The sequence below is a fragment of the Mya arenaria genome, chromosome 7 (assembly GCF_026914265.1).
Source record: "Mya arenaria isolate MELC-2E11 chromosome 7, ASM2691426v1".
NCBI classification, from domain to species: domain Eukaryota; kingdom Metazoa; phylum Mollusca; class Bivalvia; order Myida; family Myidae; genus Mya; species Mya arenaria.
In genome coordinates, this window is record NC_069128.1 from 5635768 (window position 1) to 5663556 (window position 27789).

The 27789-nt window shown below is 35.2% G+C and overlaps 1 protein-coding gene across 1 annotated transcript; it reads right to left on the bottom strand.

Moving 5' to 3' along the window:
- Window positions 1-5039: 5039 nt before the first annotated feature.
- Window positions 5040-27499, bottom strand: LOC128240518 (sodium- and chloride-dependent GABA transporter ine-like). Its single transcript, XM_052957176.1, has 14 exons — window positions 27272-27499; window positions 26599-26733; window positions 25488-25674; window positions 23471-23533; window positions 21545-21716; window positions 20235-20402; window positions 18748-18854; window positions 17419-17537; window positions 16776-16888; window positions 15963-16115; window positions 14587-14683; window positions 11392-11465; window positions 10900-11073; window positions 5040-7415 (listed from the first exon to the last, which is right to left on the bottom strand). Exons 1-14 carry the CDS (start codon window positions 27354-27356, stop codon window positions 7236-7238), a joined length of 1827 nt encoding a protein of 608 aa, XP_052813136.1. The 5' UTR covers window positions 27357-27499; the 3' UTR covers window positions 5040-7235.
- Between the last annotated feature and the right edge of the window lie 290 nt (window positions 27500-27789).

Sequence of the window (27789 nt, forward strand, 5' to 3'; positions counted from 1 at the left end):
GCGTTCACACCAAACACTAACAATAATTGAGTATAAACAAACTTAAACAGCGTAATTCAGACTAGATTTTATTAAATGGAACATGCAAAATGGGTAAATGGGCAATACATAAAGTTATGTACATGTAGCATACACAAAGAAAACAATATCTTAATCTTTAAAAAGTACAAATCAACAAACATCCAAAACCAGCCAATAGCTTATATCTTACAATCATTATAGGTGAAGTGAACGCAGTTTGTTTTAGCCTTACCAGTGATTTAACACATTAAAACAAAAAAACATTTCGATGTCAGCATCTAACGTATGTGAGCCACACATATTTTCATTTTGTAAACTTGTTGGCGACAGGCGGTATCATAAAGGTATGTGGCCCACATATATGTAAATTTTGTGTTCAAAGTGGCGCTCGGGTTTGACCTACTTAATTGACAGACAAAATCAAAAACACAAAGTTCATAGCATAAACTATTTTACTAAGATATGAAATAAAAACATAATTTGAACATCAAAAATATATAAAATTCTGAATACAACCAGAAAAAAAGAGTTATGAATAATGGAAAGCCATTCGTGAAACAATTTATGAACATTTTAAATTCTCCCCTTTGTTAACTTCATTGGTAATGACTTCATGTTACATGCGTTTTGCAACAACCCGCCTTCCGAACGATTTCGCAAAGTGTGACTCTATAATGTGTAAGAAAGTGCCTTTATGCCATAAATGGTGTCCACATAGAAATATTTTACAACAGAAATACTCAAAATAAATGGTAGAAATATATGACGTCAATTGCGAAAATGAGTCCTGTTAATGTTTTCACTTCATCGTTTAAAGAATAAAATCCAACAAGTTGATGATTTAAAAAGATTTTTTTTTTTTAAATGAATTTTCTTTCATGTTTTTCGATAAAATATGGAGTTTTATCGTTGAAATAACAACAGTGAAAATATCAATTTGATATTTTCACTGAAAAATAAAGAGTGAAAATACCAACTTTCAGAAGTACTTTTAAAATCCATTGTAGTTACTTCCCCTTGATTAAAACAGAACACTTCTCCTTTGAAACAGAAAATGTTTGCAAATATAATATTCTAAATTTAAAGAAATGTTACATGTTATAAGTTTAAATTAGGATATATTGGGAAATTAACAACTAGGAAAATGGTTATTCCGTTTTTTTTTAAAATGTTTTCTTCATCTTGAATCTGAATATTCGAACGTTTGCTTTCATACCAAACAAATTACAGACGAAAACAACTGTTCAAACATTAATGTTATATCATTGTTAAAATGTATTTTGAATTGTGTTTGTCGTTGTATACGAATTTCCCGGAAAATTCACACACCAATTTACAGATTTACTTATTCTTTTTACCCCACCTACGCCTCAAAATTTGACAACAAACTAGCGTGGTCCTCATCAGTAGCTGGAAACCTGTCTTCAAGCAAAACAGAATGGTCTCTGACAGTAAGATGGCTGAATACCCATGTATCATGAAACACACTCTTAAACTACGAAAAATGTTTGAAGTCCAATGATTATCAGCATTTTTTTGCCAACACATTCGACCTTCAAATTTTCATTCAATAAAGGCGGCGTAGTTATTTGGTAATGTATTCATACCACGCTAAAAATAAAATTGTTATCGTTATTTTTGTGATATGGATGCACTTTTAAAACTTCATTCATAAAATTCATAAAATCGTTGCACTTGAAAAAGAGCAAACAATAAACTATAAAACAGAATATCAGAGAACTCTTTCTCAACAAACCGGAAAAAGAAAATTGACAGCTATAATTTTGTATAAGGGGCACCCCAAGGGGTAGCGGCGTAAAATCTTTGCAAAAAGGGGGTAATTAAGAAAATAAATTAAAATTCTATAAAATTTGGAAAAAAAGGATAAAAGAAGCAGATTGTTTTTTATTTCATTGTAAAATCGTATTTTATTCAACTTGTGTTCACAGAAAAACTATTTTTCACTCGTGGCGAAGCCACTCGTAAAAATATGTTTTTCTTTGACACTCGTGAAATAAAATACGATCTTAAACTGAAATAAACAATATCCTCTATAACTTACAATAGAGAGTATTTACAAAACATACCTCATTATGACTCATTTTCGCTGACAAAAATGTAATATGAAATGCCTTGTAGTCCTTTTCAAACAAATAATTTAAAAATAAACTTTAAAAATCAAAAAAATTATGCATGCATCTTAGAAAAACAATGAAAAATAAAAGTATTTTCATAACTAAATAATTTATTATTATTTAAAGCTTTTGGAATGCTGATATTGAGACATTAGCCTAGAACACAAATTGTAATCAAAGCGCTGAAAGCACTGAAAGACTGTCGGTGAAGCAACTGAAGCAAGCAAACACTACTGGTAAGTCCTTTCAAATGAATAAGATAAATCATGAAACATAAAATTATCCTTAAGGAACAGCATAAAATAAACAGAACAAAACAATTTGATCATTTATCATGTACAATTACAGAAATAGTGATAATTCAAAATAAGTATTTATTTACTGACACTCTTGAATCTTTTCATTTGTTCCAATTTCAAAATCTTCACAAGGGAAAACAAACTAAGCGTTAGAGAAAAATCGAAATATTATTCTCACTTCAACATTATTATTCAAGAAGAATTGAATTTTAAAAGCATGCTTGTTTACTCAACTTTAAAAGAACAATTTTTTACTCAACTTAAAAAGAACATTGTTTTACCTAACTGTAAAAGAACAATTGCTTACTCAACTTTAAAAGAAATATTGTTTAATCAACTTTAAAAAAAAACTTTATAAGAACAATTGCTCACCCAACTTTAAAAAGAGTAATTGTTTACTCAACTTTAAAAAACAATGTCTAACTCAATTTTAAAAGACCAATTTTCTACTCAACTTTTAAAGAACAATAATTTATTGCTGTCTACTCAACTGTGAAAGTTCAATTGTCTGCTACATTTAACAAGAATGATGATTAACTTCACTTAACTCAATATATTACATTAAACGTATAAAACATATCATACCTGTGCAAAGTTCATAGAGAGGCTTGTTAAAAAATATTCATAGAGAGGCTTGTTAAAAAATAAACATTACCGAATATTATATAGTACTCAGTTTGCTCCACAGAATATGATATTACGTTATTGCCTCAATACTATTTATCTAAATATATTCGACAGTTTTTTCCAAGTCCATTTCCAGCTGATTTCAGAAAGATCTTGAAATTCATATTTTGTCAAGGGCATAATTTTTACTCATTTTTTTCATCATTTTACCACATGTGTTATTGATCATACTAGCATTCAGTATTTTGTGCAGCACTAATTCAAATACACAAATAATTTCTTATACCTGATGATTTTCTTTTATTGAATGGTTAAGCTCTTTTTAATTCCTCTATCAGACTAAATTGAAATATAATGTTAGTTGGCATTTGATCTGTTGCACTATAACAACATGTTTGATTAAAAGAACAAGAAAACGTGCTATATAAAATGTGTGCATATAAGTATATTCAAGTTCATGAGAGCATTACAATGTCTACCATTTCAACCAGTAAAGTCAACAGCAATTAGCAGAAATCAGTCTTTTGATTTTTTGAACCATCATTTCTTGTCATCATATCAAAGACGTAATTCATAAAAAGGATCGAAATTACATTAAATATACCATGGGCCTAATACACCATGAGTGTCGACATTCTATATTTAGTCATAGGAAACAACGATGTCATATTTAATGATGACTTAAAACTTACAGTAAGACCCCAATGGGTAAAAATGACATTGAAAGAAAACAAACTTAAGAAAGTACACAATTCTAAAATCTTATGTTACACATCTTTTATTGATGGACTGTTTAGAATTATTTCCTACACATGTATTAAGGTTCAAATTAATTCAGGAATAATAGTAGCCCCATTTCAATTATTCAATAATCATATTAATAATCTGGTTTTTCACAAAACTCGCAATATTCACCATTCAAAGGGCCCTGGCCCCTTTCACAGACAAGGGAAAAACCCTGGACCAATTTATACTTGTTGAAATTCATAATATTATATAACAAATACAATACAACCTTTAATCGTGCTCTTTTAATTAAGAGCAAAAGTTAATACACATAAAAAATAGATCACTCCTGTACATGTATTTCAAAAAATATACACACATAAAACTGTTAAAAGAACAAAAATCTCAACATGATTACTATGGCAACATTTCAATTTTTAAGAATACACATCAAACTATAACAATTGTCAACACAATATGAACAAACTTATAAAACTAGAGGTGAGAGCAGAAACGTTCTATCTGTTTCCTTATTTAATATCACTTAGAACATTTTCGCCCATCAAAGTTTTCATTTTATCTGCTTGACACAGGGATCGTTTCAAGGAACTATTTTGTTCATAACTTCAATAATCTTAAGTCCATATAAACCTCACATGTGGCAATATACTGTTGTTGTATTTATTTACTCCACTTTGTGTTCATCTTGAAACTGGTAAACGTTCATAGGGGATATTATGATAGGACATTTTTCTGGTGACCTGTATCACGTCGAGTTCGGTGTGTAAACACGTATCCGTCAAGACCGCAGGTCTCGACAGATACATGTTTACTCATCGAACGAGACGTGATGCAGGTCACCAGAAAAGCGTTTTATGGTTAAATTCCATTTATTATATACCTGCATATTTCATTATTCCTATCTATTTTTCGGTTTATATTTGATTTAAATTTTCCGCCATCTGTCAAATGTGCGTATGAATTGGAATATGTTATGTAGTTTTGTGTAAGGAAGTCAAGGGAAGTCAAGGGAGGCTACTACAGCGAAATGAAGTCAGAAGTTACATAATTATTCACTTTATTGAGCAAAGTAAGAAAAAAATATTTTATGTTTTAGCAAAATTAACAAATTGCTATTACGAAAACAATTATTAAATGTCATAGCACAAAAAACGACAACAAAAAAAACAGTACTTGTTCAACAATTATACACTAATCGTTATTTCCTGTAGATGTAACGCAGCCGTTTTTAACAAAGTAAACATTTGTGGGATTTTTTGACGATCATAATATGCAGAATTGAGGGAAGTTTGTGAGTCAAACACTATTTCTATCGATGACGCGAATTCGCCTTCTTCTTTGTATTGGCGAGCTCCTTATATTTTATAATAATAAACATGGATTTAATGCAACTCTTTATGAACTTCGAAATGGCAAACAACTAGTTCACTGAAGTAGCTGTCTAGATAAATTGGAAGTGTTCTCTACTTTGTGCTTTTCCTCATGGTTCTTTGAAGAACATGAGAACCATGTTCCTGAATTTTAACATGCTTGAGGAGCGTGAGTAAAGATAGATAATTTAATGTATTTAAAAGTTGACAGGTTTTACCAGGGTTTTTTTGTCACGCTATTTTTAGCAACGCGAAAGTAGTTCCGACATAACACACAGTACTCGCATGATACGGGATCAGAAAATGACAGTATCAAGATACGGATTTTTCAAAACAGTGGGTTGTATTTTCACTGTTGGATATGGAAAAGGAATTTGATAGGCATATAATAAACACAAATATGTATCTAAATAACGGTAATATGACAATAATATAATTTAATTTAGGACTAAAATCAGCAACGATCTTGAAACGACCCCTGGTTGAGAAATCCACTAGGAACAGATTCATTGAAATTCAAGGGTTCAGCGCCAGACGGAAGTAACTCCATAAAAAGGAGTTGAGCCAGTGTTGCACTGAGCGCTTGAAATACATTTACATAACTATACTAACATCAATATCTGACAAAGGAAATATTCTACCATCTGGTTTTGGAATTTTAGAATAACTGACTAGACTTATTTATAATCCAATCCCTTACACAACTCGCGGGCTTAGTGTCCGTCTGTTGTCACGTCTTCTATTTCTATATCGAGTTACAAAAGTCTTGTGACAGGCCAGAGATATATATCTACTATTGCATGACCTAGCTATATGAGTGAATATAGAATGAAGGTATCTGATACCAGCGTTTTTACAACTTGCATATTCATTAATATATATATCTGGAGTAACAAATTGCAGTATTTTATAAACAGTTGCTGTCAGTACCATGAACAAACATATATTATAAGTTGTCCAAATAGTATTTGCCGAATAAACCAGTATATCCACATAAAAAATATTAATTCCGACTTTTATTGCAGAAAGTACACAATTATAGTTAACAATGGGAATGGGTGTAAAACTTTAGCCACAAATTGTTCAGATAAAAACATACTGCAATATTTTAAACCTGAAACCTGAAAAAAATATTATTTAACTAAAGAAACTTGACACTTCACACGCTAAATAAACCCTTGTTCATTGTTTCACATACAAATGCAAGCTAATAATATGAATATAGTCAGAATTACAGTAAAGTAAGTCCTGCTTTAGATGACTTATCTTTTCCACACACCATGTACATTTATATACTGTATATAACACATGCTTGATTTTAACTGACTCTCCTATTCCTGTCACAAAACTTCTAACAAATATTAATATATGTACTCTTGGCACTGGTTCACCTTCAAGTTTGGATGCATCACTCAGGATCCCCATGTTTCACTACCATGGGTCCTGAGCAGATATGTGAGAGGTCCACACTGAATCACTGATCCGGGACATATTACACTGTTTATCCACATGGGACTTGCTTTGCAGGAAATAGAGAAACTGTCATCTTGAGCTCATATATGTGTCTGTAGAAAGACCTTTACATGTCATCACATAAACAAAAACTGAGAAATCATCATAAATCCATTTTCATCAGGCATAAATTGCACATATCCTTAATAACTAAGGAGCTAACCTGCATTTCATCTGTCTGACTTGCAACATGGTAAGTCCTCCATAAGATATCTGTCCTGATCCATACATGATTATATAGAATGAGTATTTTCCAAATACTGACAAATCTGAATAAATCAACACAATCCTCTTCTTTTTACAAATTACCCACATTTTCAAACAATGAGGTTTGTAATACAAACATTTCACCATAGGATATATATTGTTTGTTCACATATCTGTACCAGGGATGGTCACAGACCACATATATGAACCATATAACAAACAATAACAAATATTTAAACTATTTCCACTAAATGATCTCTAAAGGTACCCACATATTTCACAAAATGTTCACCAGTTAATCTTTTTGTCACAAGATCTCAGTCTGACTTGTAACATGATAAATCCTCCATCGGGTAGCCATCTTGGTCCATGTATGTGTATGTGGGATGGTCTATTCCTCCATAGGGTGGAGCGCTGGGGTCGGGGTGGCGGTAGCCGTACTCTTCTGGCGGGCTATAGGGGTCTTGCTTGATGCCACAAAATACAAACTTGATTCGCTGTAAAAAGATGTAGGAAGCATATTGTCATAAATTGATTTCAACTTGTTGACCATACCTATAACATAAAGAAACCACATATTTATTAACTGTTCCTGCTGGATAAGGTAAGAAAAAACATTTTTACATATTTATACAGAAGAAAAGTGACCTTCCATTGCTTCTTTTAATTTTAAGCATGAAATTATAATGAATTTTAAGATTACCATAGATAGCAGTTTTTTTTCCACAAAGAATGATTAAAATAATTGTTTGCGTACTTTTAATAGTGCTAATTTTTTTGCTGATTTCATAATGTTTTTGAAACACAAGAGAAGATTAAACCTTATTTTTCACACCATTTCCCCCCTGTGTGTTATCTATCCTAGCATGTTATCTATCTCAATGTGTTATCTATCCTAGCATGTTATCTATCTCAATGTGTTATCTATCCTAGCATGTTATCTATCTCAATGTGTTATCTATCCTAGCATGTTATCTATCTCAATGTGTTATCTATCCTAGCATGTTATCTATCTCAATGTGTTATCTATCCTAGCATGTTATCTATGCTAGCATGTTATATATCCTAGCATGTTATTTATCCTAGTGTGTTATCTTTCCTAGGATGTTATATATCCTAGCGTGCTATTTATCATGCTTGTTATATACCCTGGCGTGTAATATACCCTAGCGTGTTATCTATCCTAGCTAATTTATTTTAGCATGTTATCTAACCTAGTGTGTTATCTAGCATAGCTTGTATCATCTTGTATATATCCTAGCTTATCTATCTCAACGTGTTATCTATCCTAGCGTGTTATCTATCCTAGCTAATTTATTTTAGCATGTTATCTAACCTAGTGTGTTATCTAGCATAGCTTGTATCATCTTGTATATATCCTAGCTTATCTATCTTAGCATGTTATATATCCTGGCTAATCTATCCTACCTTATTTGTCTAAGCGTGTCATCTATTCGAGTTTATATATCCGAGCTTATCTATCCTCGCATATCGATTCTAGATTATCTATCCTAGCATGTTATCTATCCAAATATACTATATATCCTAGCATGTTATCTATCACACTTGTTATATATCCTAGCATGTTATCTATCATGCTCCTAGCATGTTATTTATCCTAGCATGTTATTTATCCTAGCATGTTATCTATCACACTTGTTATATATCCTAGCATGTTATCTATCATGCTCCTAGCATGTTATTTATCCTAGCATGTTATTTATCCTAGCATGTTATTTATCCTAGCATGTTATCTATCCAAATATACTATATATCCTAGCATGTTATCTATCACACTTGTTATATATCCTAGCATGTTATCTATCATGCTCCTAGCATGTTATTTATCCTAGCATGTTATTTATCCTAGCATGTTATCTATCCTAGCTTGTATATCCTAGCTTATTTAACTTAGCATGTCATCTCTCCTAGCTTATCTATCCTAGCATGTTATATATCCTAACTTTTCCATCCTAGCATGTTATATATCCTGGCTAATCCATCCTATCTTATCTTTCTTAGCTTGTCATCTAAAAACTTCACTTATGCATTGAATATAACCAACGTGTAGACTACACTTATGCATTGAATATAACCAACGTGTAGACCACATAAATGTATTGAATATAATCAACACGTAGACCACACTAATGTATTGAATATAACCAACGTGTAGACCACACTTATGTATTGAATATAACCAACGTGTAGATCACACTTATGTATTGAATATAACCAACGTGTAGACCACACTTATGTATTGAATATAACCAACGTGTAGACCACACTTATGTATTGAATATAACCAACGTGTAGACCACACTTATGTTTTGAATATAACCAATGTGTAGACCACACTTATGTATTGAATATAACCAATGTGTAGACCACACTTATGTATTGAATATAACCAACGTGTAGACCACACTTATGTTTTGAATATAACCAACGTGTAGACCACACTTATGTATTGAATATAACCAACGTGTAGACCACACTTATGTATTAAATATAACCAATGTGTAGACCACACTTATGTATTTAATATAACCAACGTGTAGACCACACTAATGTATTGAATATAACCAACGTGTAGACCACAATTATGTATTCAATATAACCAACGTGTAGACCACACTAATGTATTGAATATAACCAACGTGTAGACCACACTAATGTATTGAATATAACCAACGTTTAGACCACACTAATGTATTGAATATTACCAACGTGTAGACCACACTTATGCATTGAATATAACCAACGTGTAGACCACACTAATGTATTGAATATAACCAACGTGTAGACCACACTAATGTATTCAATATAACCAACGTGTAGACCACACTAATGTATTGAATATAACCAACGTGTAGACCACACTAATGTATTGAATATAACATACGTGTAGACCACACTTATGTATTCAATATAACCAACGTGTAGACCACACTAATGTATTGAATATAACCAACGTGTAGACCACACTATTGTATTGAATATTACCAACGTGTAGACCACACTTATGTATTGAATATAACCAATGTGTAGACCACAATTATGTATTGAATATAACCAACGTGTAGACCACACTAATGTATTGAATATAACCAACGTGTAGATCACACTAATGTATTGAATATAACCAACGTGTAGACCACACTAATGTATTGAATATAACCAACGTGTAGACCACACTAATATATTCAATATATCCAACGTGTAGACTACACTTATGTATTCAATAAATCCAACGTGTAGACTACACTTATGAATTCAATATAACCAACGTGTAGACTATACTTATGAATTCAATATAAACAACTTGTAGACTACACTTATGAATTCAATATAACCAACGTGTAGACTACACTTATGAATTCAATATAACCAACTTGTAGACTACACTTAGGTATTCAAAATATCACCAACATGTAGTCTACACTTATATTTTCAATATAACCAACGTGAACACTTTACTTATCACTATTACTGAAAGGCTGCAGTACACTGTGACTGAATGTTAGCTGTAGCTCGGAGAATGTTTTAGCTTTAACCCCTGTATTCAACATAACCACCATGTAGACCACACTTTACACTATAACATAAAGTTTGTAATACACTGTAAGGTAAAAAGTTAGCTGTAGCTCTGAGAATGTAAATTTTGTAACACAATGCGGTCTTGCATATGCGCGTGATCATAATCCTAGGGAAATACCTAAGATACGAAGGTAGCTAGGTGAGATCACGTAGATATGACGTAGTTTAAATATTGAGGTGAGGGCTGATCGCACGTAGCTCTGATAGTCTGGTTCTTGCTTCCAAGCTAGGAAGTCTTTTTTTTTTACTTTTGAGCTAGAGAGTCGTAGTTATTCAACAGATATTTGATGACTTGTAAATAAAATGTAGAACTTTGAGGACTTGTTTCAAACATAAGGAGACACTGGACTTTTGTGTCACACTTTGACAACTCAACCATACCTCTACACATGTGCCGTCCTCTGACTGACAGGCGTGGATCATGGCTGCAGGTATGGCGAGAAACGGGGCACTGGCGAATATCCAACACACCAAGTCCCACAGGCCTTTGATCTCCATCTCGTGGTAGCGGGGAATGTCTTCCAACTCAGTAATAAACTGGTACAAGAATATGGCCTGAAAATATTGATGGCCAATGCAGTGATTTTCAGATGATTGTAAGAAAAACTATATAAAAGCTAGAACAGGGAACTTGCTAGGATCTGTCGCATCAAATTATTTCAAAATATGGGCAGCTGAAGGATTATGTTTTAGGGTCAAATGTGCACAAATAAGTGCTTATGACTCTCAATATTTTTATCAGAACACATGGTTTTCAAACATGTGAGTTGAAAAGACTGACGCACTCAGATTTAAAAATGATTCACTGCAAAGGACGTAATACTTAATCCTATTTCCCAAAATGCCTAGAACAAGGCCTGTATTAATACTCACGGCTGTAATGAGCGTAGACACTCCACACCACACCGACATCACAACCCGCTCTGCGATGCCAAAGTTCTGCTTTGCTGTAAAGTATACAGAACAATCTTGTGAAGACCAGCTGCCACTGTACCTTGGCATCATTTATACACTTCTTATATACAGGGGCTCCAGTAAAGACCAGCTGCCACTATACATTGGTTTTATTTATATACTTCCTTTATGCAGGGGCTCTAGTAAAGACCAGCTGCCACCATATATTGGTTTTATTTATACACTTACTTTATACAGGGGCTCTAGTAAGACCAGCTGCCACTATATATTGGTTTTATTTATACACTTACTTTATACAGGGGCTCTAGTAAAGACCAGCTGCCACCATATATTGGTTTTATTTATACACTTCCTTTATACAGGGACTCTAGTAAAGACCAGCTGCCACCATATATTGGTTTTATTTATACACTTCCTTTATACAGGGGCTCTAGTAAAGACCAGCTGCCACCATATATTGGTTTTATTTATACACTTCCTTTATACAGGGGCTCTAGTAAAGACCAGCTGCCACCATATATTGGTTTTATTTATACACTTCCTTTATACAGGGGCTCTAGTAAAGACCAGCTGCCACCATATATTGGTTTTATTTATACACTTCCTTTATACAGGGGCTCTAGTAAAGACCAGCTGCCACCATATATTGGTTTTATTTATACACTTCCTTTATACAGGGGCTCTAGTAAAGACCAGCTGCCACCATATATTGGTTTTATTTATACACTTCCTTTATACAGGGGCTCTAGTAAAGACCAGCTGTCACAGTACATTGGTTTTATTTATACACTTCCTTTATACAGGGGCTCTAGTAAAGACCAGCTGCCAATTGGTTTTATTTATACACTAAAGTCTTCCTTTATACAGGGGCTCTAACAGCTTATGATTGTCAATCCTAAAGTGCTTGGGGTTTGTTTGAGTAAGATAAAATAAGAGTTGTCATTCAACACGGAATGTATGAAGAGTTTTATAATTTTCTTATTGATTCACCAAAAAAGTGAAATTCTATTTACATCATAAATGCGACACCACTAGTGTTGATTGCTCTGGGTCACGGGCTAGCGTTAAATTATATCATTAATGCGACCCCCTAGATTCGTTTGCTCTGGATCCCGCGATCCAAAATGCGATTATTGATTGGGATCCCGCGACACCGCTAGCTTTGATTGTTCGGGATCATGTGACCTTACAAGCTTTGATTGCTTTCGACCTTGCAACCCAACTGGCCTTGATTGGTCGGGATCCCGCAACCCAACTGGCCTTGATTGGTCAGGATCCTACAACCCAACTAGCCTTGATTGGTCGGGATCCCGCAACCCAAATGGCCTTGATTGGTCAGGATCCTGCAACCCAACTGGCCTTGATTGGTCGGGATCCCGCAACCCAACTGGCCTTGATTGGTCAGGATCCAGCAACCCAACTGGCCTTGATTGGTCGGGATCCCGCAACCCAACTGGCCTTGATTGATCAGGATCCCGCAACCCAACTGGCCTTGATTGGTCAGGATCCTGTAACCCAACTAGCCTTGATTAGTCAGGATCCCGCAACCCAACTAGCCTTGATTGGTCGGGATCCTGCAACCCAACTGGCCTTGATTGCTTGGGATCCTGCAACCCAACAAGCCTTGATTGGTCAGGATCCTGCAACCCAACTAGCCTTGATTGGTCAGGATCCTGCAACCCAACTAGCCTTGATTGCTTGGGATCCCGCAACCCAACTGGCCTTGATTGGTCAGGATCCCACAACCCAACTAGCCTTGATTGGTCAGGATCCTGCAACCCAACTAGCCTTGATTGGTCAGGATCCTGCAACCCAACTGGCCTTGATTGGTCGGGATCCCGCAACCCAACTAGCCTTGATTGGTCAGGATCCTGCAACCCAACTGGCCTTGATTGGTCAGGATCCCGCAACCCAACTGGCCTTGATTGGTCGGGATCCCGCAACCCAACTAGCCTTGATTGGTCGGGATCCCGCAACCCAACTAGCCTTGATTGGTCGGGATCCCGCAACCCAACTAGCCTTGATTGGTCAGGATCCTGCAACCCAACTAGCCTTGATTGGTCGGGATCCCGCAACCCAACTGGCCTTGATTGGTCAGGATCCCGCAACCCAACTGGCCTTGATTGGTCAGGATCCCGCAACCCAACTGGCCTTGATTGGTCAGGATCCTGCAACCCAACTGGCCTTGATTGGTCGGGATCCCGCAATCCAACTGGCCTTGATTGGTCAGGATACTGGCCTTGATTGGTCAGGATCCCTCAACCCAACTAGCCTTGATTGGTCGGGATCCCGCAACCCAACTAGCCTTGATTGGTCAGGATCCCGCAACCCAACTGGCCTTGATTGGTCAGGATCCTGCAACCCAACTGGCCTTGATTGGTCAGGATCCCTCAACCCAACTGGCCTTGATTGGTCAGGATCCCTCAACCCAACTGGCCTTGATTGGTCAGGATCCCGCAACCCAACTGGCCTTGATTGGTCTGGATCCCTCAACCCAACTAGCCTTGATTGGTCAGGATCATGCAACCCAACTAGCCTTGATTGGTCAGGATCCCGCAACACAACTGGCCTTGATTGCTTGGGATCCCGCAACCCAACTGGCCTTGATTGGTCAGGATCCCGCAACCCAACTGGCCTTGATTGGTCAGGATCCCGCAACCCAACTGGCCATGATTGGTCAGGATCCCGCAACCCAACTGGCCTTGATTGCTTGGGATCCCGCAACCTAACTGGCCTTGATTGGTCAGGATCCCGCAACCCAACTGGCCTTGATTGGTCAGGATCCCGCAACCCAACTGGCCTTGATTGGTCAGGATCCCGCAACCCAACTGGCCTTGATTGGTCAGGATCCCGCAACCCAACTGGCCTTGATTGATCAGGATCCCGCAACCCAACTGGCCTTGATTGGTCAGGATCCTGCAACCCAACTGGCCTTGATTGCTTGGGATCCCGCAACCCAACTGGCCTTGACTGGTCAGGAATCCGCAACCCATCTGGCCTTGATTGGTCAGGATCCAGCAACCCAACTGGCCTGGATTGGTCGGGATCCCGCAACCCAACTGGCCTTGATTGGTCAGGATCCCGCAACCCAACTGGCCTTGATTGGTCAGGATCCCGCAACCCAACTGGCCTTGATTGATTCTATATTCGTACCATAAATGATGATAAGGGTGAGTCCATACAGGGCCACGGTGAGGAAAAACAGCTTTGGTACGCACTGGTCCATCACTATGATGTAGTATAACCCAGCCTGGAAATACATGATAAATAGTGCATAACAGAGCAATATTTGGAGTACATATATTGATACTCTTGTAAGCCCACTTTTAAAATAGAAGTACCAACATTACAGGTTTGAGTGCAAAATCAGCACAGAGTTAGAAGAAGCTTGTGTCTGCTTAAATATTTCACCTAGAAAAGGTATTTGTAGTATGAATAATAGATATTAATATGATATAGTATGGAGTATAGAAGGGCCAACACAGCAACAAATTAATACAAGTCTCTCTTTACATTTGTACCATAGTCGGAAATTGAAAGCTGTCAATCCTAATTTTAGGATTTATCCATGTTATTTTAGAGCCAGTGGTCTTTACCTGTGAACTATGAAGAATTGAAGCCCAAACAAGAACAGAAATAATAGCGAACATTTTACTGGTTTATTCAAACCCATCTCTTCGAAAATGACATTGCTTCATAGTCTTAACCTGGTAAAGTAGATCTGAAGCAGCAAAGCCCATTGATATAAGAGCAAATGCTGCAAAATGTTGGTACAAGCCCACTTGTTTTGAATATTTTCACAGTTGTAAAATGAGTGATCAAGGGCGAATGTGGTTATTACCTATGTTTGTGAAAAATAAATGCCCCAATACCCACAGATATAAGAGCAACAATCAATGATAAGCCTGTTGCTCTTGTCATATGAAGAATGGATGCCCAAATGCCCACAGTTATAAGAGCAACAATCAATGATAAGCCTGTTGCTCTTGTCGTATGAAGAATGGATGCCCAAATGCCCACAGTTATAAGAGCAACAATCAATGATAAGCCTGTTGCTCTTGTTGTATGAAGAATGGATGCCATAATGCCCACAGTTATAAGAGCAACAATCAATGATAAGCCTGTTGCTCTTGTCGTATGAAGAATGGATGCCCAAATGCCCACAGTTATAAGAGCAAATGCTGAAAAAGGTTGATACAAGCCCACTTGTCTTGAATATTTTCACAGTTGTAGAGTGATCAAGGGTGAATGTGTTTTTTACCTGCAACGTATGAAAAATAGGTGCCCTAATGCTCACGGATATAAGAGCAAACACTGCACAATCATTGATAAGCATGTTGCGCTTGAATTTGTTTCAACTGTTTTAGAGCGACTGATCAAGGGTGAATGTGGTTATTACCTGCGTCGTATGAAGAGTGGATGCCCACAGTTATACAAGCAAAAGCTGCCCAATCATTGATAAGCATGTTGCACTTGAATTTGTTTCAACTGTTTTAGAGCGACTGATCAAGGGTGAATGTGGTTATTACCTGCGTCGTATGAAGAATAGATGCCCCAATGCCCACGGATATAAGAGCAAACGCTGCACAGAAGTTGATACAGGCCCGCCTTTCTTGGAACGTTTCACTCCATGCCACGAGGCCGTCCACGAGGTTGTCCAGTATTGTAAACATGGAAACTATCTGAAAGGTCAACAGAGAGCAATACTTACAATCAATAGCATGAATGGCATAGCTTTTACCATCTGATTCTACTAATGTTAGTACTGATGAACTAATCAAGAAATTAAAGTTAACAGGGAATATTGATACCAAACATCTACTTTTGAGTTTAAAGCTGCACTTTCATAGATTGACAGTTTTGACTCGTTGCAGAATAAGCTGATTGCAGCACTAAAGCCTTCAAGGCAGTCATATAAGATATCTCACAAAAGAACAGATCTCAATTGTTTGGAAAACTGTCGAAATACTCATTTTATTTTAAGTGTAGAAACGCTTTGCACCATAAATCATCATTTTTTAGCGTAAATATGAAAATTGCGATCTGGCCTTTTGTCAGCCGTCATATATCACTGGTTTTTAGGCATTAACCCAAAAGTTGGCTAATTCAAAAACAAAAAATTAAAAAGTTGTCAAAACAATCAATCTGTGAGAGTGCAGCTTTAAGTTATTCAAGAGCACAGTGAATCATGGGCCAAAACAAAAATGAGGGGCATAACTCAACAATTATTATTGCCAGAGTTATGGGCCCTTGCTGTGCATGTGTAGTATGCCCCTAGCAACATGTGAACCAAGTTTCATTTTAATATCTAGAATGGCAATTGATGTATTTAAGGTACATACCAAGAACATGAGACCCGCAAGGAATATGGACAGGTAGAATAAGAGAGCGTAGACAGAGGGTATGCCCAGGTGAGAAAACGCTGCTGGCATGGTCGTGAATATCACATCCAGACCTGTGCAAAAACAAAGATATAATTAATTGTATCAGGAAATCAAGTACCGTAAATGACTGGTTATAAGACGCACATTTTTCCCTCAGATTTCGATGTAAAAAATTGCCTGCGTCTTACAAACAGTAACAAGCTTTTGACATTTTTTTTCAGAGGGTGATATCAGGCCGAAATTGGCTCATCAGCCTGCGTCTTATAACCACTATCGTCTTATAATCAGTCATTTACAGCAGTCAAAGTTTTGGGAACTTCAGGATAAATTGAATTGAATTAAATTGCCCAATGTTATACATACAATTAAGTCTCAAATCAGTCTTTCCTGACATGAGCTTGAGCAACTTCATTTAATAACTTAACAAACAACACTATCTATTCGCACTTATCAATGATAACAGTTTTTTTTTTTTTACATGTAGGCTAATTTAGCGACATGCTGCAAACCGTCATGAATATTTTGCTTCTTTATTTTGATCTGCATAAACTATAAAGGAAGTGTGTGAAAACTGACCACAGGGACTGAAGTGGTCACCAACCTTTAATGTTGTACATGTAGCTGGGCACAATGTGTTGTAGATTGCCAATGTAGGGAGCCATGGCGAGCTGGGGTAGCTGACATGTGGCAGCATATACCAGGATCACAAATATCCAAGATCTGGGAAATACATGCGATATGGAGGACATTGGTGAATTTCGGTGTTGGATCAAAAATTATAATAATTTCACTATGTGGTAATAGAAAGCAATATTTTTTACGAGTCTAAACATAACTTTCCGTGATCAAGAGTGAAATAAGTTTTTGCTTTTTTAATTTCAAAGTTTCTGTTATGCCAAAATTTAAGAAAAATGTTACTTTAATAAGTGTTTATTAGTAATCTATTGTGAGACATGAGGTTATGAAGTCATTTCAAACATTTTCAGCCTAGAACAGTGACCGCCATGTTAAATTCATTGAACAAAACAGAAACCAAAATCTATGAAAAATGTGAAAATAACATGCTTTTTCATCCAAGATTATAATAATTTACCTTATAAACATTAGAAATGTTATCGACTTAACAATCTGACTTTACATGTGCTCTCTTAGCAGCTTAATTTTAGCCTCTAACATCATAAGCACAATATTGCCCTCTTAACATCCCAATATCATCGTATAAACATGATAGCATATCCCTCTAATTATCATAATATTACCCTTTAAACTTATATCAATACCCTCTAGACATCGCAATATTATATTATTATATTTACACCTCAACTTCCATTCCTTAAATGAACTGCCTTTCGGCAATTGCGTTTATCAATCGATGAACGCAACATCTTCAAATATGTTCAGATCGCAATTCATCGCATAACAATATACATGAAAAGTATTGATCTTGTGATTGTTTGTATTGTGTCAACAAGTCCCGTGTATTATAAATCAACATTTTAAAAAGTGTTATTTTATTATATTTTAAATGTATTGTTGCCATAAGTGTTTCAATTTTACGTTTAAAAGTGATTTCAAGTTGTTGATATTTTCCCGCGTTATTGTGACGTCGTTTGAAAAAATGTTTCCGGTTACGGTCGGGTCGTTCTATTTACAGAATGGGTAAGAAAGGATTACTGAAAGGTTTTCTTAAATGAAATGAAGTATTTTTTTTTACAATTCTTGAATGAAATAATTAAATATTGGTGTAAATATAAGTTATGAATTGCAGTATTGATGTCATTATCGGGGATATGAATGCAATTCGGACTACACACACTTTGACCAGCCCAATTGTGTCATACCCCGATAATGACATCAGCCCCGCAATTCATTCCTTAACTTAACATTATAATATTACCCTCTAAACATTAACCTCTAGACCTGCACTCACATATTTCTACTGAGGCGCCCTTGACCAGTCATTTTCCCCATTGTTGGCAGTATGGCCGTCCAGACAGGAACAGAGTGGGTCACCAGGGAGAACCCGTCTAGCCAGTCCTGTGAGAAGAAGAATAGCAAATTGCTGTTGCATAAAGCAGAATGATGAAAAACACAAGAACAATGCCAGTATACGTTCAATGTTCATCAATGTTTGTCCAATTTGACTCTAAATTTCCATAAGGGGGAATAACTCATCTCTTATGTTATTGCCTGAATAAGGAGAGTATTCGCATCCTGCAGTTAATGAAACCAATTCTTCAACGAGTGTTTGTAATGTTAATCTCAATGAATTCACGGTGAGAGTTAGCAGGAGTTCATATAGTCCACTGTTATTATCATTTCCTGTATTCAGGGCTTCCATTAAACTTCGGAAGTTTTGAAGTATATTACTTCTGAGAAATGGGTTAAAACTTCCAAAATTGATTCCTTGGAAGTACAAAAACTTCCATAATTTTGAAAAAGGTCAAAATATCAAAACCTGATGTCAATATTACTTTTATGGTCACAATTTCAATCAGTCTTGAAGTAAAATGAATTATTGTAATATAAATCTGTGAATTTGGCATGTTATAGATGCAAATTATTTCAACATTTGAAAAATAGTGGAAAAAAAATATTGTGTTCAGGAGACTTAAAGATGCTCTCTTACTCCCAAATAAGATTTACCTAAATTAATACAATTGTTTTAATACTTGAAAAAGGATGAATACATGTCGAAAACAACGGTTCTTATGAAGGATACCAAGTTTAAGTTGAAAGAAATTAACATAAAACACGGTATTTCTACCTCATGAGACTATAGTAGACCGCAGTAAATCTTTTAACCTTCACCAATCATTTAATATTTTTTGTGTTTTCTGCTATTAAATACACGGTTACAATCTTGTTATCAGTAATTAATATTTTCCATAAGTGCATTATTTAGTAAGTAGTTAAAGATTTAGCAGTCACAATTTATGTTTGTTATGCATTCGTATGTATTGATTTTGAATAAAAGTGTCACTTTAAACTTCCACATTTCAGTGAAAAACGTCCAATATTGCTTTACAGGAAGTTCATACTACAAGTTTCAAATTTTAATGGAAGCCCTGAGTGTTAATGGGGTATAACCTCTCAGGCCATTTTCAATAAAGCAGCTGATGAAACTGTGTCCTATCCAAGGTTTACAATTCACAAAGGATATTGTTAGAACTATTAGTTTTTCATCTAGTAATTAGGGGAAAAAATTATTTTTCCTAAATTTTAACCCGAATTAGAGAAAACAATTTTGACCTGAATCAGAGGTGTGTTCTCATCGTGCAGCTGATGGAACTGTGCCTTAACCAAGGTATACAATTCACACAGTGACGTGTTGGAACTGTTAGTTTTTCATTTTGTAATTAGGATAAATAACTCTTTGCTTAATTGACAACCCAAATACAAGTGTCTTTTAATGACCTGAATGAGAGGCGTGTTCTCATCATGCAGCTGATGGAACTGAGTCATATCCAAGGTATACAATACTCCCAGGAATGTGTTCGTCCCATTAGACTCCAGGTGACTGTAGCCGTATCCCAGCACGGTGAACATCAGGGCCAGAAAACCTGGGCCCAGGATGAACAGGATCTGAAATAAGATCAACAACAAAGATAAACATGATCAATTATCAGAATATTTACAAAAGGAGTAATCAAAATTAAGTTTTTTTAATGATCAAGCCAAAATTCTTATGCTAGTTCTTGGTATTGATTTTTCACAAGCCTTGTTATACAAAGACAAGAGGAAAAGCAGACGTCCCGGAAAGTATACCATCACTACAGGGCATGATGGTGTGTGCTAATTTCATACATGCCATATTTCCCAGGCTTCCCAGGGGGATTTTGGACTGAATTCCAGGGGATTTTGATATTACACCAGGGGATTTTTATGCAGCGAAATTTAGGGCAATATCACTCTCTAATTACAAAAGTTTTTGGATTTAGGCATCATGGTCCATTATGGAATTTCACACTCATAATATTATGGATGCTTTCCACTGTCAACCTTGAGCTAGTTTTAAAAAAAAAGGGGAGACCTGTGGATGGGTCGGAATTCCGGGGGATTTTAGCAAGTATGGCTAATTTCCACCACTGCAATTGTAAAGCAGTATATTTCTAAGCATTTTGGAGGGGTGTTATACTTTCTGATATTCTGCAATGTTCTTATACATCGAGAAACCCTCCCTCCGAGCTGATCAAAGGCTCTGTTGGTCAAAAGGTTTAAAGATTCAATCCCCCAAAGATGATTTACCACAATTAATACAATTGTTTAAATTTACCAAAAAGTATGAATTAATAGCATAAACACTGTGTTCTTATGAAGGATACCGAGTTTAATTTGAAAGAAAGGTGCAGAAAACACGGTTTTTCTACCTTATGAGACGAAAGTAGATCACGGGTAAATCTTTTAGCACTCACTAATCATTTAATATCTGTGCGTTTTCAGCTATTAAATACAGGGTTACAATCTAGTTATCAGTAATTAATATTTGCCATTTATAAATGAATTATTTAGTTAGTAGTTAAAGGTTTATCTTTCAACTTTTATTGAACTAGTCAGTCACATATTAAGTATTTCATAGTTTTAATCAATTTAGCAGGCCCTTGCAGATTACATGAACCTGAAAAGTTATTGAGAAGGATGTTGATTCTTATGAAGTAATTTCAGGATGGCACTATGTCATATATGAAATAAAAAATAAAAAAATCTAAAAATTTAAAACCACGCACCAAACCGCACACCCGTGCCCCAAATGCAAGCCCTAGGAAGATGAACACCCACACGCCAACCATTGCTAAGGGCAACACTGACACTCCCGCCTTGTTCACCTCGTCCGAGAAACCCCATACCGCAAAGCCACGCACATCAGAAATGTTGCCAGAGATCTGGAGGTACTCATTACTGAAGTATTACAAATTGACAGACTTGTAATATAGTCCAATACATTTATAGGTACATGTAGCAATAGTATTTTAATTGGCAGACTTGTAATATAGTCCAATACATTTAAAGGTACATGTACCAATAGTATTTTAATTGACAGCCTTGTTATGTAGTTCAATACATTTATAGGTACATGTAGCAATAGTATTTTAATTGACAGCCTTGTTATGTAGTCCATTACATTTATAGGTACATGTAGCAATAGTATTTTAATTGACAGCCTTGTTATGTAGTCCAATACATTTATAGGTACATGTACCAATAGTATTTTAATTGGCAGACTTGTAATATAGTCCAATACATTTAAAGGTACATGTACCAATAGTATTTTAATTGACAGCCTTGTTATGTAGTCCAATACATTTATAGGTACATGTAGCAATAGTATTTTAATTGACAGCCTTGTTATGTAGTCCAATACATTTATAGGTACATGTAGCAATAGTATTTTAATTGACAGCCTTGTTATGTAGTCCAATACATTTATAGGTACATGTAGCAATAGTATTTTAATTGACAGCCTTGTTATGTAGTCCAATACATTTATAGGTACATGTAGCAATAGTATTTTAATTGACAGCCTTGTTATGTAGTCCAATACATTTATAGGTACATGTAGCAATAGTATTTTAATTGACAGCCTTGTTATGTAGTCCAATACATTTATAGGTACATGTAGCAATAGTATTTTAATTGACAGCCTTGTTATGTAGTCCAATACATTTATAGGTACATGTAGCAATAGTATTTTAATCGACAGCCTTGTTATGTAGTCCAATACATTTATAGGTACATGTAGCAATAGTATTTTAATTGACAGCCTTGTTATGTAGTCCAATACATTTATAGGTACATGTAGCAATAGTATTTTAATTGACAGCCTTGTTATGTAGTCCAATACATTTATAGGTACATGTAGCAATAGTATTTTAATTGACAGCCTTGTTATGTAGTCCAATACATTTATAGGTACATGTAGCAATAGTATTTTAATTGACAGCCTTGTTATGTAGTCCAATACATTTATAGGTACATGTAGCAATAGTATTTTAATTGACAGCCTTGTTATGTAGTCCAATACATTTATAGGTACATGTAGCAATAGTATTTTAATCGACAGCCTTGTTATGTAGTCCGATACATTTATAAATAGATGTAGCAAGGGTATTTCAATTGGCAGCCTTGTAATATTGTCAAATTCATTAATAAGTACATGTAGCATTGGTATTTTAAATGACTATAAGTGTATTTAATTTGTATTTAGGATAACATCCAGTTATGTATCCTTATTGAATAATGGCTGTCAACAACTATGTGAAGTACGAAGTGAATTGAATGAGAAGAACAGAAATTATTAGTGAAAATTCCAACTTGCCCTAAACTTTTAACCTCACTCAATGTGCCCTTAAACTTTAATTTAAGTTCCCAAGTCAATCAGGGGCCATACTAAGGATGATATGGAGTTATGGAACTTAATGGTGTGATGGTTCTGAAAAACTGTGTAAAGTATGAAGTGAATTGAATGACCCCTACGCAGACACAATTGCCCGGGTGAGTTTATGGCCCTCCTTATTCTTCGAATGGAAGAGTAAAAAAAAATCTTTTTGGGCAATCAAGATCAGATCCATATAAAGAAGGGACTAATCAATTGCATTAAAAAAACATTCAAATTCAGTTTACTAACCAACAGTTACTTCCCCTTGAATACTCACTCAAAGAATTCTGACTCTGCAGGAATTAGTGATGGTGGCACATTATGCTTCTGCCCAGAGGTTCTGCAAAATCATTTTTAAATTAATAAATTATACCATGGAAACAAACATAACTACCAATCAGTTTAAATGAATTATACCATGGAAACTAACACTCTTACCAATCAGTTTAAATCAATTAGACCATTTTTTGGGTTATGTGGCACCGCGCACCCCAGTTAAGACGTGCAGCGTCGGGAACGGGTCAGTATATACACTCCGGTATAGTAGGGGTGGTCACCGAGCCCGAGCCACACTGTCTAAGGGGCACGTGCAGTTGGCCGTTAATTTGGGGAATTAGCTGGCACAACTGCGAGTTACCGTTTAAGTTCTGATCACGTTTAGTGGTTCACTTTGATTAACAACTCAAGTCCAATTAAGATGTTTAAAAGTTGGTTCTTTATTAATTCCACATTTAAGTTGAATAGTTAACAAAGATAAATCCAAAGACTTATTTAACAAGAAACATTCAATAGTCCATGTGATATATTAAGTTATGAAAGTAAGTGAATTAATTATATAGTCACAAAAAAGTAGTTCAAAGATATTTCCTTAGTAAAAGAAGAAGTACAAAGTTCCTAGTTTATATGTATCTCTAATGTATATATTTCTCTTTTTCTAAATGAAAAATGTACATACTTATATACTAACTTAAAGAGTAGAAGTTACCAATCAGAATTAAGTGATAAAAAGATAATGATCGAATATTTTAGAAAGTGTCACTCAAAAATAATTATTGTCAAAAATAAAATTTACAATTAGATTAAGTCTGAGATAATTGAGAAGTGTCAAAGTCTCAAAGAGTAAGGTTTATGATTATGATCTGAAATAATTAACTGATAATAATTAAGAAGAGGAAGCAGTAAAATCTTATCAGAAATGTCAAAACACTCAATTGCAATTAGAATGACTGACAAAAGTCTCTTTAGGAAATTATGAAAGTAAATATCATAGAAAAATAAGATGTAACCTAAAAAAAGACAATAAATTTTCTAACAGAATTTGGAAGAGAAAGTCACACGGTGACATATGGCTAACATTGATACATGTAGTTGCACATGGACAACACTGAAGACGATATGACACAATTTAAGCTAAGACAATACCATAACTGGAAGGGTCTTCTTTCATTTGGCTATTGTCTTAAATGTTTGATACTGAATGTTACAGACTTTTGTTTTCACAGGCTTTAATTTTGTTTGTAAGTTATGTAGGTCAGTAGGTCAAAATAAGGGTGACCTTGAAACAATAAGCTTGTCTGATTAGTTTAAACTTATTTCTTTTACAACGATTGTGAAACAATTTTTACAACATTATACTAAGTCACTCTCGCTGGCACAATTTTACGCCAGAGTTTGGTCTTGTGTTGTAGGGGAAAACTGGAGCACACGGAGAAAACCCACTTGTCCAGCTTGGTGACAACAAACTGAACTAACATGGGCCCAAGCTGGGAATCGCACCCAGGTCACCTAGGTGAGAAGCTAGTGCGCTAACAACAGCGCTAACAAGACAACCAACCTTGTCTGATTGATAACGAGTACACCTGGGCCTAAGTTCCTTAACCAAACCATTCTACGGAATCTTAATGAAGAAAATGTGCTAGGATAGATAATAATAAGGAGCAGGGAAATGATGAGATTTATTGGGTAAAAGCCATTTTAAATACACAGGACTTCCATACTTCATGTCCATCTAAACAAGCTATAGTACACATTAGCAATAAGTTGAACGCTATTTTATCGCCAAATGCGGTATTTTCTATTATTACAACATTGGACCAGGCAAATATCAGGGCTTCCGTTAAAACGAACTATAGTACAAGCAATAAGTTTAACACTATTTTATCGCCAAATGCGGTATTTTCTATAATTACAACATTGGACCAGGCAAATGTCAGGGCTTCCGTTAAAACGAACTATAGTACAAGCAATAAGTTTAACGCTTTTCTATCGCCATATTCTGTGTATTCTATACTTACAACATTGTACCAAGCAAATCTGTTGGATTTTGAAAACATGAGGCTGTGTTCCATACATTAGCACAGCTAGTCCACACGTAGGGGTTTTTCGCTATGGCGATGAAAGCGTACATTCCGTAGTGGGTCACAAGAGGGGCCATAAACACACACATAAGGAACAGCTGTATGAGTAACGTTATACCAATACCTATGGAGAAAATTAGAAATATTATGGAAACATTTAACCAAAAGAATAATAAATACTAACTTCTCTTTGAAAATTACCATGGTGATTCTTAAAGGTAACAATACAACTGTACAAGCTCAATAAATAAATTCATATATTTTATTTTGCAATTCAATAGTATTGTAAAGGAATTTGTCTATTTATTGCTTAATCCAATCTCGCCACTTGGTAGTAACAACATTACCTCAAATATGACATTCTGAATTATATCAGGGCTGGAATTTAAGCTTGCATACTCGCTAAATGTGAGTCAGTTTTGCCGATAGCGATCTGATAAAAAAAATCTACTTGCTAAAATTCGCGAGTATATATATTTCAAAACAAAATACCAGAGGATGAATGCTAATGTGTAATCAACAAATATAATGTCGCTTACATGCTTTACATTTGTTCATTAAACATTTAACTAGAACTCACTTGTATTAACTATTGTTGCTTTATATAGCATAGAATGCTTGATAAACCTAATTTAATACTTTGAACAAAAAAAGCAAGTATGTCTTTAAAAATTCATTCGAGTTGAAACTTGCAAGTAGGAAAGCAGTTTAAATTTGAACCCTGTTTATACATATATATATATATATATATATATATATATATATACTTAAGCTGCGAGAATAATTATAACTCGTGTAATATGCATGCCTGATTGTTATCATATTATTTAAATCAATTTTCATTTCAGGAAAGTCGCTTAAAAACTGGTATGTGCCAAAGAGAATTGCCAACACATGCCTGTATGTACATTGTGTTGTGAGGATTTAAAAAAGATCAGTTAAATAAATGAGAAAATTGTTTCTTAACAAATGGACCCAAAAACAATTCATTCGAGTTGAAACTTGCAAGTAGGAAAGCAGTTTAAATTTGAACCCTGTTTATACATACCCTTCAGTATTGGTACATGTGTAGAGAGGAGAGACACAATCCCCTTCTGTTGATGGTTGCCCAGTTTCAACTGTATGAACACGGGCGGGATACACAGCACCAACAGGAAAAGGTAGGCTGCCAACAGGGACATGCCTGAACAATTGGAAAGAGTATATTTATTACAGGTACATGATCAGTAAATGCTTCAATCATTGAATTCTGAAATTCGGTGAAGCAAGCATTTGCAAAATTGGGAAAACAATTGTCAGCAGTTTCTTATATTGATACGTAATAGCTTGTATTGGAAAAAAATAATCCCTCAGTTAAAAAAAACAAACTCCGAATAATTTGTAATTTAGGAAGAATTCTGACTCCCTCTTAAATAGAGGTCTATCCCATTTTATTTAAATAGGGGTGTATCCCATTTTATTTAAATAGGGGTCTATCCCATTTTATTTAAATAGGGGTGTATCCCATTTTATTTAAATAGGGGTCTATCCCATTTTATTTAAATAGGGGTGTATCCTTTTAAAGACCAATGGCTTGAATTTGTAAAATGTAACAAAGTCTTCATAATATAATTTCTCCCATAATGTTTTAAGACAATTATCTTTTCATTACCAAGGAAACGTCAAATGATTACTCCTGAAGCGGCATGAATATTTTATTTTGTAAAGTGATATATACGCACCATTGGGCATCTTGGTAAAGGACGTCCATGCTGGCCAGACAACGATGAATGCTATCTGTAGCAGGTTCCAAGGTGCCACATCCATTATCACCTCCTGTCTGTTATCCCCCTTTCACGATTTTTGACTGGTTTACAATTCACTCCACTTATTTGGAATATTTATTTTTTCTCCCACTTGGTAGATTTTGAAGATTTGGGACTGGTTTACAATTCACTTCCCTTATTTGGAACTTTATTTTCCTCTCACTTTGTAGATTTTAAAGACCTCCTTTTGAAGATTTTGGACTGGTTTTCAGTTATCTCCCTTTAATTTCCAAATTGATATCACTGTGCATTACAACTTGTTTTTGGGTCCATTTGTTAAGAAACAATTTTCTCATTTATTTAACTGATCTTTTTTAAATCCTCACAACACAATGTACATACAGGCATGTGTTGGCAATTCTCTTTGGCACATACCAGTTTTTAAGCGACTTTCCTGAAATGAAAATTGATTTAAATAATATGATAACAATCAG